The 20,775-nt window shown below is 26.0% G+C and overlaps 1 protein-coding gene across 3 annotated transcripts in view; it reads right to left on the reverse strand.

The window, feature by feature from the left end:
* Positions 1-5,734: 5,734 nt before the first annotated feature.
* Positions 5,735-20,775, reverse strand: part of LOC126900854 (ubiquitin carboxyl-terminal hydrolase 48-like) — a 46,444-nt gene continuing 31,403 nt past the window's right edge. For 2 of the 3 annotated variants that reach the window (XM_050676844.1, XM_050676836.1), the window contains exons 15-19: positions 17,071-17,213; positions 13,549-13,749; positions 10,119-10,247; positions 7,311-7,371; positions 5,735-5,887 (exon numbers count right to left, since the gene is read on the reverse strand). In XM_050676844.1, coding sequence (XP_050532801.1) covers positions 5,868-5,887; positions 7,311-7,371; positions 10,119-10,247; positions 13,549-13,749; positions 17,071-17,213 — 554 coding nt within the window. In that variant the 3' untranslated portion in view covers positions 5,735-5,867. The remainder of the gene's footprint in view (positions 5,888-7,310; positions 7,372-10,118; positions 10,248-13,548; positions 13,750-17,070; positions 17,214-20,775) is intronic. The other variant, XM_050676855.1, reaches the window with a different exon arrangement.

Below are 20,775 nucleotides of genomic sequence, written 5' to 3' on the forward strand. Positions count from 1 at the left end.
AATTTTGTATTACACTTTTTTTTGTGTAAACATTTTATCTACTTTGAAATATTTCAATTAATTGAAGAATTTAATTAATTTACAAAATACTTGTAAATTCTCGATACATGGTAAACATTTTTAAGTTTTAAAGTGCTGATTCATAGTAAAGACGATTTCATTTACGTATATACTAATTGTAATTACAGGCTGCAGTAATGATTGTTTAGTAACTATAAACAAAGTTTTTAATGATTACTTATATTAAATAACATTAGTGACTTTTTGTCACACATTTTAGCTATATTAGATTAGTGGAAGGTATTCATATGAAAAGCTACAAAAAAAAAAACACGTTAATACAAAAATCATATCTTCTCAGATTTGTTTTAAGTTTTATAATATTTAAAACTATCCATGTAATAAAACTTTTACAATTCTTAATAAAATTCACTAATCATTTTTAAATACAATCGACGGGACAATATAGAACTAAATATTACTTTATTTATTGACACCGACATGCAATATCATATAATCATAGTGTAATTATTATTTTTTCTTATTTTACCATCGGTGTAGATAGTTTTGAGTGCACGCGAGCCGATAGTTAGTCATCTTAGAGCGACGTCGATTATTACTATGATGATCATTGTGGTTTGATTATGTTGGTCGTTTTTTTATATGGATAGACTGAATTAGCTTGTCAGAGCTTTAGAAAGATTCATCTCTCAAAACACAAGGTTGTTAATTGAGTTGAATGACACAGATGGAAGGAGGTAATAATAAGACCAACTTTTAATTTACAGCTCACAATCAAATAATTTGCAATGTGTTTATCGCGTCATCAACGTTTTGGTAGTCTATTTATTTGTTTTGTATAATAAAATGTACCTATAAGAAACCTCCAAAAGAACTTTTTATTCTTCTTCTACTCTTGTCCCAACTATTTGGGGTTGACCAATCTTATTCTAAACTTCCACTTGACACGATCTCCCACATCTACGCACAAATCAGCCTTTATCATATCACATTCAATAACATCCCTCCATCTCTTTTTTGATCTTCCTCTACCTCTTCTTCCATCAACATTCATTTTCAAAACTGTTCTTACAGCTTTTGATTTCCCTCTCCTTACAATATGACCAAACAATCTAAGTCAATTTCTCTCATCTTATCCACGAATGACACTACACCTATATTCCCTCTTATATGTTCGTTCCTTTTCATATTTTCTTTAATCACTTCACTCATTCATCAAAGCATGTAATTTTTATGTTTTTAGCGCAACTAGATACTAAAATAATTCGTTTTTAACAGTGAAAATATGATAAGCTCGAAATGTTGATATTATCACATTATTTTTATAAAATTTATGTTTTATTCTAAAAATCAAGTACTCATAAGGGGGGGCAAACGTATTTATTACCATATTACATAAATATTACCATATTTTGATCATTTTTAAGCATTAAATATTAAATGTGACCATAATTGCAACAAAAAGCCAACTAGAATTTTATCCCGAAATTTTGGTTTGTTTTATTTGTAATGTTTAGAGTTATTTTGGTATTTATGCGTGACACGAAATTGACTGATTGACGTTACTCTCCATTTGTCCAGATTTTACTATTCAGGGTCATTATGGCTAAGTTAAGACAGGTAGCAGTGACCGGTTTTTTATTCGAGAATGTGAATTATATATTATACATTTGTGTGTGCGTAAACTAAAGCCTACTTTAGTCTTCTACACATTTTTTTTATGTAATTTTAAGAACGTTTTATATTTGTTTTCATAGTAGTAGACGAGCATATATGTATGTACCTAAACTGTAACGTGTAGTCATTTATCAAATCGAATCTTGCTACTGTAAACGGACACGTATATGCCGCCTATTGTTTTCCCTTTTATATTATAAGAATTCTTTTTAATTTCCGCCGTCGCCGCCAAAAGAGAACAAATTTTTGGCTCGAGTTAGAGTTTGTTATTGTTCTTGTCACGTAAAGAATCCGGTTAAGTATCTAACTACGTTTTTCGTCTTCAATTTAATTCAATTATATTCGATATAATTACTACCGGTTATATTATAATCGCCCCGTAACTTACTTTTAAAATTCGTTGTCTTTTATAATTTAAGGTTTGCATTGACTATAACAAAGTTAGTTATATTTTAAAAAAATATTATTTTTAATTTTAAGCGTTATGATAGGTATTCTTCAAAAGTTATATATTAGTTTTATTTTTATACATATATTTTATTTGTTAATTCAAAAATTTATTCATAAAAAATAATTACAATAAAGCCCAAAATCTGATGTGTTAATCTCAGTTACCTACTCAGTATAATACTCCACTCGAAAGTAGATAACTGAGTTCAAGCTTTAAGATGAAAAATAAAAAATAAAAATTCTTTCATAGAAGTACAAGGATAAGGATAATTTTAAATGAATGATTAATTAAATCGTTGCATTAAATAAATTGCAAAAACATAATTACTATATTGTTATACACATGGTGGATTATTAAGTTGCTCATTTTAAAAATCGATATTTAACGACCACCTTACTATAAGTTACAATCGTCACCTTATATTCCATCCAAACTATACAATGTGATTTTTAAAAATGATACCCTCTATTTTTTATTAATATGTATAAATTGAAATTAAATTTATTTTTATAAACCGCTGGAAATGTAAAGTTTATTGTAAAAAAAAAATTATTCCTAAGAGTAGGTTTTAGGGGTAACTTTAGAAAGTTAAACTTATTAAACTAATAAGGTCGGAACTTATAATTATATTTTACTATTAAATGAAAAATGGTCTAAATGAAATTTTTACTGTTTGAAAACCAGTTTAATATTATTACTTTTTGAGATATTAGTATTTGAATATTTAGAAAAGACGAAGAGCTGAGGTAGTGTTTAATGACGCTCTTTTTACCGTAATGCACAGAAATGAATTCTTCCACGTTACGCACCTTGTCGCCTATAACTAACACTTATAATAATTATACACAGAGTGTTGGTTTAACTTACGCATTATCTCCTAAGATATAAGTGCTACTCATTTTTTTTTTATTATATGGTTTTTGTGGAGCTATTGTACAAGAAAAATTATTATGTTATCTTTATATTATTAATAAGCTTACTTTTATAACTATATTATAGTTAATTAATTATAATTAATAAAATGTTTATTTTATTTTGATATTGATTCGAATTAACAGAAAATTATTTCTACAAGTTATTTTTGTATAATAATTAGTGGTTAACTATAAAGTTAATTATAAGATACCGTTAAAATATTTATTATTTTATTTTAATAACGTTTATGATAACTGTTCTATTATTATTTTCAAATTGTGGTTGTTATTGACAAACTAAATTCTATTGTTCTAATACCAGAGTACAGCATTTACTTCAAACGCGAAATTGTCATTAATAAAACATGCATTAAGAAGCTTATTTATCAATTTTTTCTTTTGAGAACTATTTAACAGTAATAAACCGGTAGAACTTATCGGTACACTAATAATGTCGTCATTTCCATCAACTAATTTATTTTCTTCTCAATCCCTTAAATCAAAAGTTGTTTTATAACAAGTTAATCTAATGACAATCAATTATTTATTTTTTGAATTCCGATTATAAATGTATAAAAATCATAAGGTTGCCATTTAAAAATCAAAAGTTAATTTCAAGCAAAAGAGATGACTATAAAATTTTCAATATTTTGATAGGTTAGCTCTTCAAAGGTTTATAATGATTAAAAAAAAAGAACGTATCACAAGTAGAGTATGCATTAAAACTCATTTAGTACTTTTCTTAAAGTTGTTATTGACCAAAAATTGTTTTAAATAATTAAAAAAAAATATTTTATTTTATTTTTTATTATTGGCAAATAATAAAGATCATTAGGAGAGTACATGACATCCACCTATAATCTATACCCAATTATCATTTAGGGATTAGCGTACAAGAAAATATACTCGTATATCTTGTAAATATGCGTCCGTATGACTTACACTCTGTAATTTTTTACGAAAATACCACTGAATGCAGTTAATACAAGAGGCCCCTAAGAGACCCACGTGTAATACGGTCACCGCAACATGATGACCAACACTTTTTTGCCGCGTATATTATTATAGTAGCCCATTCATCAGTGAACATGCGTACACATAACGACTACAAGCATAATAATAATCCAATCAACCGTGAATGTCGCGTTGCTTCAGGCCAAACTGTGTAGTATAATAGATACCGCGGCTAAGTGTATGGTGTTAAGAGTCGTCGACACAGTAGAACGCGTTCGGGAGGAACGTCATTCGTGCACGGCGAATACTAACAAAAGAAGATAAACTTTTCCCGTCACCATCTATTATACACCAAAGTTATGCATAATCTAGTAGTTTTTCTAAAATAATATTGTGAATGTAAGGATATTATTGGCAGCTTCCGAATTCAATATAAATCATACTTGCTGACAGTGTACATTATCCAGTAACAGTATTTATGATGACAATAAGCTAACTTCGAATTCACAATATTTTACAATCTAAAGACAAGTTGACCTAAATGGCAAATTACTGATTATTCACTAAATTTTTTAACGGTTAAAAATCATTCATGACGCTTAAAATTTACAACTATTCAGTACCTCCTCGATTCAAAAATGTTTAAGACGCTTCTTTCTATAAATACTTGCTTTTCGCACAACGTTAGTTAATAAAACTTAATGAACAGTTTTTTCAACATGAATTAATGTTTTTTTTTTGTAAAATATCGTTCAAAAGTGTTCTGAATATAGTTATTTTAGATGCGTAAACGTTTTACTAGTATCATTTAAAGACCATTAAGCTTCATAATTTACTAATAATCAAACGTATCCGTGGCAGAATAGAGGAACATATGTCAAACATTCTCTTCAATAGCACTCACTTGTATAGAAGTAGAAATATATACTTGAGTTTATTGAAAGTACGCTTCAGAAGTTTACACCATATCGACATTCCCTGTCATAGTCCACAAGTTATTCTAACTTTTGGAAGACTTCACTCTTGTTATAGTTATAACAGTGTAATATGTGTATCTAATATACATCACACAAACCTTATACTATAAATCATCTCAGGAAATAATGAACCGCGGTTAATAAATGGAGTAAACTCATATTTTGACTTTGTAATGAGAACAACAGAGTCGTAACGCTTGTTATCGACTTTTACAAGTGAGATATTTATGCAAGAGAAAATAATGCGGCATACACTAATAAAATAATTAACGACTAAAATCATAGATTTTTTTATCTATATTATTTTGTACACATTTTAAGTAAAACTTAACATTAGTAAATTAAAAAATAGTCTTCGTTCCCAAAAAAATTAAGATTCCCTACGAAAAAAAAAAAAAAACGAAATAACAATAAATACCTAGTTAACTGAATTCAAATAATACTTCATTTTGTGATTAAGACAAATAAAATTGAACATGTAAAAAATTTTAATTATAATAATAATACAATAAAAAAAAAATATCTTAAAATAGTCTGTTATTAATATAAGTTTTTACTATTTAAACTTAACAGCTTGTGTTTCTTGGGTGAAAATATTGCCACATTTATTTAAAAAAAAACACACAAAATAAATTAAAAATATAATATTTTACAATAACGATATATTATTATATGTGCATAAAATATTGCATATAAATTTCTTTCTTAAGTTGCCAGGATGACAAAATACAAAGATAAAATATTCAAGTAGGTACAATTTATTGTTTTGTCATTGGAATAGAATAGAATAAATATAAATCCATATTTTTTAAGGTTTTCCTCTTCTTTTTCACAATAAATTATGATAAAATAATTCTGTTCTTTTTTTCGACATCAACTCATAAGTTCTGTACCTAAAAAAACACATGAATCTAATATTTGTACCAAAATAGAATTTTGTTAGAGAAATATTTAGTATAATTATAGAATTTTAAGGACTAATTTAGAATTTACACATTGGAACTTTTATACAAGTAAATCAATAGAATTTTAAGTAATAATTAGCCATAAATAAAACCGAGAATAAGGATTATAATATGTTCACTAACAGTGAGGTGACCCATACGAATTCCAACCAAAAATAAAGCCATAGTTTATAATCGGTTTTGACCGGAAACAACAACCCAAAATGATGATGATATACCTGTGGACGGTAATAACAATATTATATCAAGTTCTCTGCGGTAATTGCGGGAGACCGTCTCGAATTAGTGTTTAACAACAATAATTTCAATATGGAAAACCAACATTACAAATTGTTATTTTTTATCACTGTGATTGGCATTATGAGTTTTTGGAAGTTGTATAGTAGCCAGTAGTGACAAGGCAACCGCGATCCGTCATCGTCATGAATGACATAATAATAACATATTAAAACAAATATAACCACGTTAAATACAATCAAATGTGTACACTTAAAACAACGATAAAAATAATTTATTCTTTGGCATAAATGGGTAATTAAAATTGAGTGGTTGATTATCATAAGCGGAGTTTGAAAAAAAATATAACTGGCTAATTTTATTTAGAGTAGGCTAACCTATTCCTAAAAATATATATTTTTATATTATACATAAAATTTTCCTGAGTTTTTGAGTTGAGACTTAGTTCCCAAACTCCTTGTAAGTTGATAATTAAAAAATTTACCCATATTAAATCTGGCAAAAAATTGTTAAATGATTACTAAACGATAAAACAATTTTTAAGTAGAGCTGAAAACGTACACGAAAAAAGTTATTTATTGATATATAACATAAATACCGTTTGCATAAAATAACCTTGCACCATAAGCAATCACCCCTCTATAAAACAAGTTCCAGATCTTTTAAAGAATATTTTTTAACAATAAAAACTAAAACTATACAATAAGCTATCATTGATCTGCATACTTAATGAAAAATAATTATAAAACATTAACAATCGTTCAATATTTAAAATTTTTAACTCTAAATCGATATTTATGAAGGAAAATTATACGATAAAGTATAATAGAACGATTATATTTTATTTAAAAAATTATTACATTTTAATGTGTTTGTATTAATGCGTGTGAAAAAAACAAAAAATAAAACAAATGTGTAGAAGTCAGGAAGCTAACACACATCCGAATGGAAATAATAATAGCTCATCGAGTCCCCTTACTAGAACAAATGAGTGTTAAGATACGTTAAAAATATTTTCTCACATTCCATCATCTTTCTGTCAGTTATATTAAAAGTTATTATGGAACGTTCTATGTCATATGATTAAAGCTAAAAAAAAATTATCTTAATTTACCTTTAAAACCAGCCTCTTCTTCAACAATAAAATCCGGCAAATCTTCAGTAGGTTCATCAAACTAAAAATGTTTTAATTTTTTGTGATAAATAATTTTTCTACACATACTTGGAGAAGATTTTATGTTACAACAGCAAAATGTAAAGTTTGTATATTAATATTCTATTAATAAAACATAAAGTATATTTATATCTATTTATTTATAAAATATAAAAGCCTTGTTTCTCAGTATATCCCTACTCTTGTTATTCATGTCTTAATTATAATGTTGTATAAGAAATAAATTATATAATTATTTCTTTACAAAATTGTATAGATTATAAATACTCATTTAATAACCTACAGTTTGTTTAAAAAGTAAGGAAACAGGTCAACCTACTAAACATCTTATATAATATATCATTTAATATTTAGTAAAATACATTACTTTTAAACTAATCTAATCGCTTTGTATTTTAATATAATACAGAAGTAATGTATTTTGAAGTTTAAACTAATCAATAGTTTAGGTCATTCGTTTACATAGTTACATACATTCATAAAACTAACGTATATTCATAAGCTAATTTATTACTTAACAATAGCATGCATCATATAAATATAATTACAAAGAAAGAAAATTTCAAGTTTATCGATAGTATTTTCAAATTTAGTCATTCAAATTTTATCCTTACTTAGAAATGGTATTTTTTTAACCACCTTGTAGTAATAAAATATTATAATTAAATATTATCATAGCAGTCGAGAATGCGACTAAAGCGTATTACACATGGCGCTGATGCGTGAACGGTTTTGTTCTACACTTCATATATCACGAAGCGAAGCAACGGTAAGACACATGTGTATGGGTGACAAGTAGACGCCGTGGGAACAAGCCTGGAGGTCTATTGCACGCACATGTCTTACAATACTTTTAAAAATTGACTCAGTACCATAAGACAACCATCATAATAGAGATATCTTAAGCGTCCTATGTTCTGCATTGTTGCGTAAAGCACGTGGTGGAACTTAAAATTATGTAAATCGAACTACACCTCAAAAAAGGCTAAATATCAGCTCAAACAGAGGTAAAAAAGTCTCTCTCAAATTATAACTATATGATACATTTTAAAATTTGAAAAAATATCAGCTTAATGTTAAACCCAACTCAACACATTAAAAAAACAAATTGATAATTTAATGTACTAATTTGAGAGTAAAAATTATTTTAGCAGACAATATAATATATTATATTTGTATTGCTAGTTAATGGTTTTATAAGAATAATTTGTGGACGTTGGATACAGAAAAGTAAGAATAACTATTGAAAGTTATTTATACATACAAAAATGCATAACACATACACATATTTTAAGTGTTGTAAAACTTAAAACAGAAGTTCAACATTATTACCATTATTTATATATTTTCGCATATTGTCTTTTTAATGCACAATGATATACATAATTTACTATAGAAAATATAAAAATACATTATTTTTAAACCAAAATTTAAATCTTAATCAACGTAATAAAAAAATATTACTATAATGCATAAAAATACATCTAAGATGTTATATTTTTCACAAAAGTAAGGATGTTTCAATCAGTTAATTGCTATTAATTATAATATATATTTATGAAAGCAGGTGTTATTCAAGCTTCAGCCAACGCAAGGGAAATATGTATAAGTAGATATAGCACCGGACAATTACTACTTCTGGATATTAAGACGAAAAAAACAGCCTGGTAATTCACAGAGCACGTGTCTCGGGTAACAGATAAATGTAAGTGTATAAAAAACCAAAAGCGAATAACAGTTCGTTGAAAAAATCTTAAGTAAATAGCTTATTTCAATTGAGAAACCTATTCAGCTGCCGCAAACAGAACTTGATCATTATAATGTCAGTTTCATTTCATTTTTTTAAACAATAATAATGTTGGATATTTATAACAACAATTACAACATTGTATCGTTAATAATATTAATTTACTGCAGGTGAATCGGTGAAGATACTTTTGTTGTATCATAACAGTATAAATTATACATAAGATGCAAGTCATGTCACGTAGATGCATGCCAAGTAATAATTTAAGGTTTAATAAAAGTGATATACGTTTATAAAAATGTGTGAAATTACAAATTTTGAAAAAAAAAAAGAATTAAAAACTTCTGTTAATATTCACATAAATAATTTTTATACAATACTTATAAAAAACTGACAGATAAAGAAATATCATTAGACTTATTTGACAAAAATAGTTTATGAATCATATAAATCACTGAATAACTGCATATTATGTCAGCGATAAGGTCTATAAATATTGAGCTTTATATGGTCAGTTTTTACAAGCTTAAATCCTTTATCTTAATTCACCATTCACTATTTATTGAAATTTTGGATATTTAAATAAACAAGACGATTAGTTATTTTTTTTATAGAAGTCAATTTTTGGTACTTTTTAATTTTCGTAAATTATACAAAAGTCTTAATATCACAAGTAAAGAAAAATTAAAAATATTATTAATTAAGTTTTAATTGTTATTGTACCATACAATCACGACAAATGATCCATAAGTTGTTCCAAAAATGTATGGGTTATTTTTAATGTTTCATCATTTTTATTAAAATTAAATAACGCGAAAAAAAAGTTGTGATATAGACATACCCTGGCTAAGTTATTCGTAAATTCTATGTATAAATCGATGGATTAGGCAGTAACACATTCTATCGAGAACACTATGAATTATTTATAAAAAAAAATATAGCAGCGGTTTAACCATTGCAGATTTTTTAAGAATGAAATTTTGAATAGACTATTAGTTTACCTTAGCTAAAATTAGCGAGTCCGGAAGAATTGAAAGATCAGCTAATGTAGCATCATTGTCGCTTAACTGAACACCTTCAGCCGTTTTTAAATGTTGATCATTAGGCATAACATTGAACGCACTCATGATCTGTAAAAAATTATTGTAATACAAATATTTAATAAGCTCGATAAAAGTAAAAAAATAAAAACTGTTTTAAACTAATTATATCAAAAACGTATATGGCGTGCATAATTATGATTGATATTAATTCATATAGTTTGTTAAGGATAGTTAATTGCTGCTAGTAAATATAATAATTTGTATGAATAAAGAAAATTAGTTTACGAATGATTGGTACAATTAAAATGATACACTGGTCAATAATTTGATACAATAAGTATTACATTTTGTTTCTAAAAAATTCTTATAAACAAGAGAACATGTCATAAATTCTGAATGAAAAAGACACCTCACATAATAATACAAAATGGTAGAGCACTCTTCTTCAGGTTCAATTTTATGAAATAAAATTGACTGTAGCCCCAACATATAAATCTTTCAAACTACACTCATAGGATGCACACCTCAATTGTAAGTTACTGAACACCGTACATTTGGTGTCTAGTAAGTAAGGAAACGGGTTTCTATTGTTCTCAATGTTAGTAACAATTGACCTGTTTCCTTACTTTTATATCAGGGCTTAAAGAAACAGAAAATCAAGATTTCTATTTTAAAAGGATACGCAAGTATCATCGCTAAAGGTTAGGAGTTAGGACTGAGTCCTCTGTACTTCACATAATTTAAGTCTTGATATAAATTTTAATCATGATAAATTATTTACATTATAATTATATAATAGCTATATAGGTATGACTAAAGTTGTAACTGTAAGTTTATCAGATTGAATGCACATTATTATGCTCTTAATAATATTATTTTTAATTTACTGTATTTTTTATTTAAAATAATACTTGTAGTTACGTAGAGATAAACTTATTTTTAAATCACATTTTTCAACCTTTAAAGACTTTACTTTCATTTTAGTTAAAATGTATTTTTTTTAACTTTATTAAAAGTTATACTTTAGTTTTATTGCTTTTATAATTTAGCATATTTTGGTGTTGGAAGTACTGTTCTCACTTCAAAACTACGGTTGTAAATTTTAAAAAATGATGAGTACACAATATTGTACCAAAGGTCTAAAAGGGTTAAGGAAGTCCATTTTTATAATAACTTTTTGAATGATAGCCGTTTAAAAAGAATAATTGAATAAAAACTGACAGAGGGCACGTACCCCTGTGTCTACCTCCTGAATCCGCCACAAAATTATTATTGTATTTAAGTATATGTATGTATTGACAGTGTGAAACTATATTAGTCCTTTATTGTACTTTAAGCTAAAAATGTTCTAAAATAAAACAACGGAGCGAGGAATTAAAAATATGAAAAGAATGTAAAAATAAAATTCATTCACAGCTGTTTTATTATTTATAAAGAACTATACAAAGAAAAAACATTTGCTTAAGTTTAGCACGCAAAAACTGTAAAGGGTTTAGTGTTATCCAGTGTCCAGCCAATTTAGTTGATAGGCTGAGAGAAGGTGTACATTTTACTAAGGGTAAGTTTACACTCTAACACACAGTTACAATATCACGGGGGCAGTTAATCACGCTCTCTTGGTGTCCGATACACTCTTGCGTAAATATAATGTGTGTAAAACCTTTGAATTATGATTAAAGATATACGAGAGATTTCGTGACAAGTAAGGGAAAGGACGAGAAAGGGTGACTTCTTCGCAGTAAAAAGCTATTTGGCCTTTTAGGGGATTTGCTGTCGGGGCCAGCACTTACGGTCATTTAACCCTCTCGCCTAACCTTCATCTGAATGTTTTAGATTAATAATAGAACGGTAAACTGTTTTTTGTCGTCCTTTGGTCCGGCTTGACGTCATTAATATTTCCTCTCTATTGCTCCACAGTAACCAACTAAAGGTCCAGTTACAGTTATATCGTTATGATAACGATTTTGACACACTAAAGTAGCACATCTACACATATCGCATCTGAATTCCCATTTCTCAAGCAGATTTATACCTAGAGCATTACTAAGTTGATACAAACAATTTAACTAATTAAGATGACACAAAGAGTTACAGCAATTAGTTAAAATCTTTGTAATCTGACATAATTTTAACAGACAACAGGTTGGACAGCGACATATAACAAACTGGCAGTATACAAAGTTATTCGTTATCATAATCCATTCAATTACTTAGAAAATAAAAATAGCTCCAGTAATATAAATATATATTTTTTTAGTTACATATATTTCTTGATTTATGAATTATAAAGTACTTTGTCGGTTGATCCTTTACATTTTATAAGAGTGCCAACTTAAATTTTTTTAAAGGAAACATACATATTTAACTAGCTTAGAAATAAAAAATAATCTAGTTAACAAAATGACTTGTTGATAATAATTTTTGGATAGGTACTTAGAAAATTATTACTATTTTTATACATAAGTGATAGGAATAGTACTACAGTAAAATTTACAATGTTAATAATTACACAAACGACACCTCCTCTCCAATTTACATTAAAAAATTATTATAACTTCCGAAGTACTGGTCTATAAGTTGTTACCGACCGGTCATTTTATTAATTAGAATAATTCTGAAATAGTTAAATATGTATAATTTTTAAAAAAATTACTTGACACCTTAATAAGGTATAAAGGATTAACCAAAAAAGAACTTAATAATTCATAAATCAAAAAATATATAAATAATTAAAAAAAGCCAAAAAAAAAGTATGTCGAATGAAAGAGGTATATAAATATTATTTCTCTTAAAAAAATTGTATTGATTCATACATTTTTCAAAAAGTTATAGCATTATAAAGTTAAAAATGTAAAATATAAAATCGAGAATTTTAACACAAAAATAGCACACGGTAGCAAATTTTACTGTAAAGACAAAATAAAGTTAAAACACTTTCAAAAGTTGATTTTTTTTAAAAAGTTGTCATTTTGTATCCCCCCCTGTGGAGAGGTAAAGGGTCAAATTTATAAAAAAAATTATATTGATTTGGTAATTTTTGAAAAAGTTATGACAGTTTTAAGTACAAAAAATTGAAAAAACTTCGAAAATTAGCGATTTTTAAATTTGTAATTATTTTTTTATTTCCCCTATTTACGGAGAACAAGAATAATTTTTTCAATTTTTGAGGGTAATGTCTTCGACTAGATACGATTTGTGATCTTTTGACGTATCATTGAAAGAAATTGGTTCGGCGAGAGCTGAGATTGAGTGGTAACAGACCCCACAAAAAAAAAAACATCATACTAAAATTAATACCTTCTCAGCTTCGCATTGAAGCTAAAATTTAATATATTCTTTTTAATGTTTTGTATTACAGTTAAAATGATGTAAAATTACTATAATTTACCTTCATTTTAAGATCGAGTAAAGTTTCATTCGACGATACTACGATTAGTTCACCTCTAGGTCTTCTGTTTCGGGCACTTCTTCTAATACCTAATTCAAGAGAGTTGTTGGGTACATCAGTTGGTACAGCAATAGGTACGCCATTACCGTTAATACTAGTTTCTAGTTTCATTTTTTTCGAACAGTTACCCCAAAGTTCATCCTATTAAAAAATAAAATAAAATTTTTATTTTTTAATCATAAANAAAATAAAATAAAATTTTTATTTTTTAATCATAAATATTTATAAAAGTTATAGTGAACACATAAATTTACTATCATACATTTTTAATAATGAAATTTATTTTCTTTAAGTGTTTTTTTAATTGAATGTCAATAAATTGGAAAATCTCCATTGCCGAACAACACTTCTTAAAAAAAGGGTAAAAAGGTAAAAAAATATTTACCGCTCAAAATCGTATATTTTAGATAAGATAATTATGTAAATTTAGCATTAACGCATCAAGTGAATTGAAATGTATGTCTTTTATGCATAGAAATAATACAAAAATATATATAGACATTTTATTACGATATATTAAAATAGAGATGTTTTTACGAAAGAAACTAATACGAGTTGGGAGTGAATGCAATTGCTTTCAAAAATCTCTGAGTCGGCCAAATTGACGTTTTTTAGTTGTAGTAGTAACTGAATAAATAAACCCATGTGAAAAACTATTATAATTAATATCATTTTTCGGTTTGTCTTATTATCATTTTTTATTTATTTTAAAACTAACCACAAAGACGTTTCAAATTATATAAAAAAAGTTGTTAATTAATTATATTTATTGTTAATTATTGATAAAAAAAATTATTTATTGTAGTACCCTTGGCACAGCCACTAATTGCGACCACGACAGTGCAGGTGTTGTAAATTTGTTAACACTACAATAATAAATATTATTGTTGGGATGCAAAATTACCTTTCTACTGGCAGTATTTTCTCATTGCCTGTGATTATATTGTACATGACTTCATTATAATTATAACTCGTTGATTTGTTGAAAGATTTCAAAACGCAATTTATATGTTTGGTTTAAATCTAGGATATACACGCTTATGGTGTTATTAATGTCGTCTGGGAAGTTTAACGGTTAAATATATAATTATGTGTTCCAGTCACATATGCGTTTTTTAGAAAAATAAACATTCAATAACATTATTACAACTGTAAGTTTTAAATAGGAACCCATTCATTTGTTGTTCATTTTTATTAAAATAGAGAAGAATTAAGAAAACTATTGATGCTATACATTAGAAATAGTCGATTATAGAGTTGTAAAATATATAAATTAATATATGCATAAAACGAAAAAACCATTAAAATAAATTATAAAAATTTGAATATATTATACTCTATTGAATATTATTAATCATTACTCATATTTTTATTAAATCGGATTCTTTAGTATGGAATATTATTTAAGATTATTAGAGTTCAATACGTTACAAACAAAAATATGATACAATTATTCTAATGCGTTAATTATTTATGTATAGTTACATTGTTATCCTAATTAAATTAATATTTTTATAAGCTGAATTTACGTTGATTTTATTTTGTCAATAAATAATTAATGTTTAATTTACATTAAATAAAATGTATTATTATTAACGGTGTTTTACAACGACCAAAAGCGGTATAGTGTACAATTTCCGAGGACGAACCAATCCATTTAAGGGCGTAGTTAAATGGTTAATTCATTGACCACCACTTACTTCATATTTATGTGTTCCAGAACATAAATTTAAACAAAAGACAATATTTTTGAATATAAAAATTGTACAAAATAATTATTCAGCTTTAATATTAATCAAACAAATTTGACAAAACTCTTATTAGTTTATTTAAATTGCTTTATTAGTTAAATATTGGCTCAATGTATGTAATGATTTGAATCATACAAAGAAAAATTTTAACTTAGGGGCACAGTGCAGACGTGGCATAATTGGGACAGGTATAGATAATGTATGACAGTGATTTAAAATAACTATCATAATAAACGCTTCAATGCAAACGTGTAGATAATGTTTAACTTTAAGAAATTGGAGAATTTTCCAAAAGCAAAATGAACTTCTATTTCCTTAATTATATCCTGATTAGTAGCTCTTTGAGTTATAAGTATAATTGGTGAATAAATACTTATTAAAGTAATTCAAATTAGTATGGAATAGATATTCAATAATTTAATATTGAAATTTTTAGGAGAAGTTATAAAGTAGTAGCACATTTCGTTACTTTTATGATAAACATATGTAAAAATTGAAGGTCTTGATGCAAAACTTTTTAGAAATTTTTTTTTTTGTTAATTATGTAAATAAATGCATTGGTTTACAAAGAATTTTTATCAGAGACCAGAATACACTTTTCTTAATCTCATTTTTATGTTGATTTCAAGTCTGCAATTAGATTTTTTCTCTTTTTGAGATAACTACCAACAAGTAAAAAAAAAAAAGTATTTAAATATTAATAAAAATGTATAAAATCGTACGTTTTAATAGGCTAAAGGTTAGGAATGAAATCATAAATATACTGATAATCAAATCGAACATCTTTTAATTTGTCTCAAGAATAAATTAATACACAATATGTCTTGATAATCAACACACCGATACCGATCTATACTCATCCCAACCGCTGTGTGTCCCAATTTTACGGTTTTTTTATAATTAATTCTATAGATGATTTTTTTTTTTTTTTAATTAAATTATATTACATAATCTTTAATTTAGGATATATACAAAAGTTTCAGTATTTCTGGAATATTTTCAGAAGTTAAGTTGTAAAAGATATCACTTGAAAATCCTACCTATCATAAAATTAAAATGATGATTAAAAAAATATAATCATCACCATGATTAAATTTTATACATTTTTATTCATAAATTTATAAGCCCAGTACAATATAATTCTCAACGAGTTATCATGGATATATTTTACATGACGTGATAGTAGTGCGTTTCAACATTTAAGGATTCTAATGAAAAGTCAGATAAATTCATTAGACAAATTAACTTACATCGTTTGGAGACGATTTAACTGGTCGCCATTGTTAGAACATAACACATACAAAAATTAGTGTTATACATGTATGCACTTATATTCTCAGAGGCGGACTAGCTCGCGCTTCTCTACCGTTTAAAAATAACTCATTTTTCAGAAAATAATTCTTCTTGGTTAAAAAATTGATATTTTAACAATTATAATTAAAATAAATAATTATAATAACAACATAATAGTTGTTGAGAAATTAGATTAGAGAATGAAAAAAGATTGGCAAATGAGATATGGAAAAAGACAAATGAAATTGGATTATTTAGGACGATCAAGTCTTAAAATTATCTCGTAATTATTACAAGAAAAAATGTATAATAATTAAATTAAATCACATATTATTCATAATATTAGTGAAGTTGGCTTGTTTTTACACCATGAGAATAAATAAAAAGTTACATTTTACTTTTCAAAAATTAAATTTACCTTATCATCGAAACCATTAAATTTATAGCTATCTTCCCTTTCTTCTTTTTCGATAACTTTTATAAAAACTTTTGCTTTGTTATACTTTAATTGTTCACGTTTTTTATCGTCCATTATTTTCTTACGACACGGTTCACAAATTTCTGTAATATTAAAAACAATCATTTAAAGAAGATAACATACTATCCAGAAAATACTAATGTTTTAATACATAGAGTAACAGTAAAAACAAAATTAATTTATTACATATTAATAAAAAAATTTATCATTAGATATTTTTTTTTATAATAGCCAAAATATCTGACCTTGTCCTTTGAAAAAAAAAACTATCTTTTTTTTTAAATTATATGAAAGGCAACAAACGCTTAGTCATTAATTAAACTGTCAGAGCTTTGTTCAACCTGCTTGGAATTGAAGAAATAAGTACTGAAAAAGTTTGCTTTAAAAAATATACTTAACGACCATTCTTGAAGACGAAGGGGAGAGACCACTAATTTGTCAACTGGTCATTAAACACGATGAATGACTCTTAGGGTTTTGATGTAGGATGAAAAAAGTCAGGTTGAATATTAAAACAAAATGTTCAATTATGTATGCTAAAATAACTAATTCAATATATTTAAAATTTATTAAAACGAATAAAATATTTTTTAAAGTAGTTATATTAAATAATTGTTTTTCCATTTTTTTTATATAACTCGTGACGAATTAGATAAAAAAAAAAATTATTGAAAAGATAAATTAATAATCCTACAGTTTACTCATCAATGTATGAGATTATTATGTTTATTAAAAATTGGGTTTAAACCTAGTGACCTTAGTTTGATTACTTCAATATTCAGTCGTTCTAAAAATTAATTTAGCCATATTTTTAAAATTATTGTTAAGCTTATTTATCTGCATCACAAATCATTGGTTAAATTAAGTAAATAAAATTTAGACTCCAAATTCATGTTATTTATCAATAATTTCGTGAGAAGGACAAGTTTCACAACACGATATATTTATGTTAATTGTTATTTTAATGCAGCACGTGATTTATGTTTAACTTCTTGAAAATTTCCTACTCTATGTGAGTTGTGAATTAATTATTGGACTGTAATTAAATGTTCTAACAACAAGACGGTATACAACTATAATGGCAAGGGGTAAAATGACCCAGCCGATTAATACGCAACCCCATGCAAACCACATGATTTCTTATGTTCCATATCTTTAATTGAATTCGCCGCAAACATGATCAGCGCATACAGTCAGATAACAGGGTCCGGCGAACCCCCTTGGCGTATCATCACGACTAGGTGACCTTTTAATGATTTACAAGCATTCCCATCACGTCTCACATATATAATACACACATAAGGACAAGCTAACATATATCTCTTAAATGAATTAGTTTCTTGCTTCCATTACTACACACAGTGGTTGAAGTATAGATATGGTGCACGATGGTCTCCTTGTTTCTGAATTGAAATTCAGTAGGTTGTAGAGACTGCGGGTGGCATTCGTGAGATATTAATTGTAGGATTGCAAAAACAATATAGAAACCCAATGGGAGTGCAGTGACGACAAGAAAAAAACAAGGAAGTTCGGACCAAAGTTTTGGGTTCTCCTGGGATCGTTCCAAATGAAAATATATTACAATATCACACTAACTTAACCACCTTTTATCCTTCTCTCAAATAATCCTTTCTTCTTGATTACACTCTAAATTTCCAAATATAAATTGCTAATTTACTAATGGCAAAAAATTATTATTATTATTAAAAAAATTCATGTGTATAAGTTTGCATAAACAATTTCATTGTCTTTTGGGTGAATATGTTAACAAAAAATGTTTGTGATAAAGTAAAATATATAATTATTGTATTATTTTAAGTTTTTCTTGCATTCACTTATACAATAATCTGAAATATTATAACAAAATGTTTGTTTAAAGATATTAATTATTGATATTGTGCTGGGAAGAATCTCTTATGTAAAGAATGTTAATATTAGTCTACAATAAACTCGTTATAGTAATAATAATAATGAAAAAAACGTTTGTTTAATTAATTCAAGAAATAACTCTTATTAACTAATCAATTTTAATTAATAAAAAAACAACTTTTGGGACTATTAATACCCCCTTTGTTAATAAAGTTGTGCAACGTCATAAAACATGTTTTTGCAATATGTTATGGTCTGTTTGGTATAATGTTACCATAATTTCTTTACGTATCATTTTATCAAGGTTCTGATTAAAAAAAAAAAATGCTTTAAAGTTTTAATATATTTAAAACGTCATTTTTAAATCGAGTTTAACGTTATTTGACAAATAAAAAGATATATAATTTTTTTAATAATAAAACGTTATTTAATTTTTTTCATTTAACGTTAATATTAAAAGGGATCGAAACATAATTCACTGGAATAATATATATATTTTAATATGAGCAAATTACTATATTTTTACTTATATACGATTAAAACTTGTTTTAATTTAACATTTGAAAGAATTTTTTTTTTTTTTTAATGAGAATTATTTTACGTTATTAGTTGTATAATGTTTAACGACAGTTTACAATTATTGATATCATGTATTACTGATTACGCTTTTTGATAACAATTTTAATTTCAAATATTATAAATATGTTTTCATAAATTTTTGTCTAGCATAATATAAAATTAAACATTTTTAAATTTTACTTTTGCGATTTTCATTTTATTGTTTTTTTTTTTAATATCATGAAAAATTTTTAAGTCACGTAAATAACTTTTGTCGTATAAGAGAAATAACTGATTTATAGAATTTGTTGGTTGATTATTTACTTAACGTTTTGTTTAAATATAGTATTATATAATTCACAAAGTGCAATCCTAAAACATATATAAGGTAATTCATTTATCACGAATTTCTTCATTGGTTTCTTTAAGGTACGTATTTTTCTTAATTTATCAATCAAGATGCATTTTTTTTATCGCTTATACCTTATAATGGCGTCAATATAAAATTTTCAAAAATACAGTAGATATAATTTTGAACCAATATTTCAGAAGTTATTAACATTTTTATACTAGGAAGAAGTAGGACCAAGAAATGTCTAGTGATAATAAAGCATAATAAATAGCAGAGCATCAGTCATTACTTAGTTAAGTTATTTAAATACATAAGATTTAAAAATATAAAGTAGGCACTCTTTTGTGTTACGACATATGGTATAAGCGATGAATATAAAATGCACTTCATGATTGATAAATTGAAAAAACACGAAATAAAAAAGAACTGATAAAAAAATCATCAATATTACTTTTATTTTTTGAATGACTAAGTGAATCATGATAAAAGTATCACTTGTATATTCTCTATCTAATTTAATACTAACAAGTAAATGTTCGATTTTAATTATTGTTCAATATATTGTCGATAAGTTTGTCTATTTCTATATCGCGTTTTATTCAAATCTATGTGCGATTTTCGTTTATTAATTGCAACATATGTAGTTCACTCTAATGAAACACTAAAAAAATGATATGATATTGGCATATTGTTTTAAAATGTTTTTAAACAGATTTAAATCTCACATATATTTTGTGTTTAAAGATTGAAATTTTAAAACCCATAAGTTACTATCTTTTATTAGCAATTGTTTTTTTCATATTAGTTATTCAAAATACTACAAAAAAAAAAAAAGCTTTACCATAGATTTTTACTATATCAAAGTA

This window comes from Daktulosphaira vitifoliae, unplaced genomic scaffold (assembly GCF_025091365.1).
Source record: "Daktulosphaira vitifoliae isolate Bord-2020 unplaced genomic scaffold, ASM2509136v1 Scaffold_1, whole genome shotgun sequence".
In the NCBI taxonomy this organism is placed as follows: Eukaryota; Metazoa; Arthropoda; class Insecta; order Hemiptera; family Phylloxeridae; genus Daktulosphaira; species Daktulosphaira vitifoliae.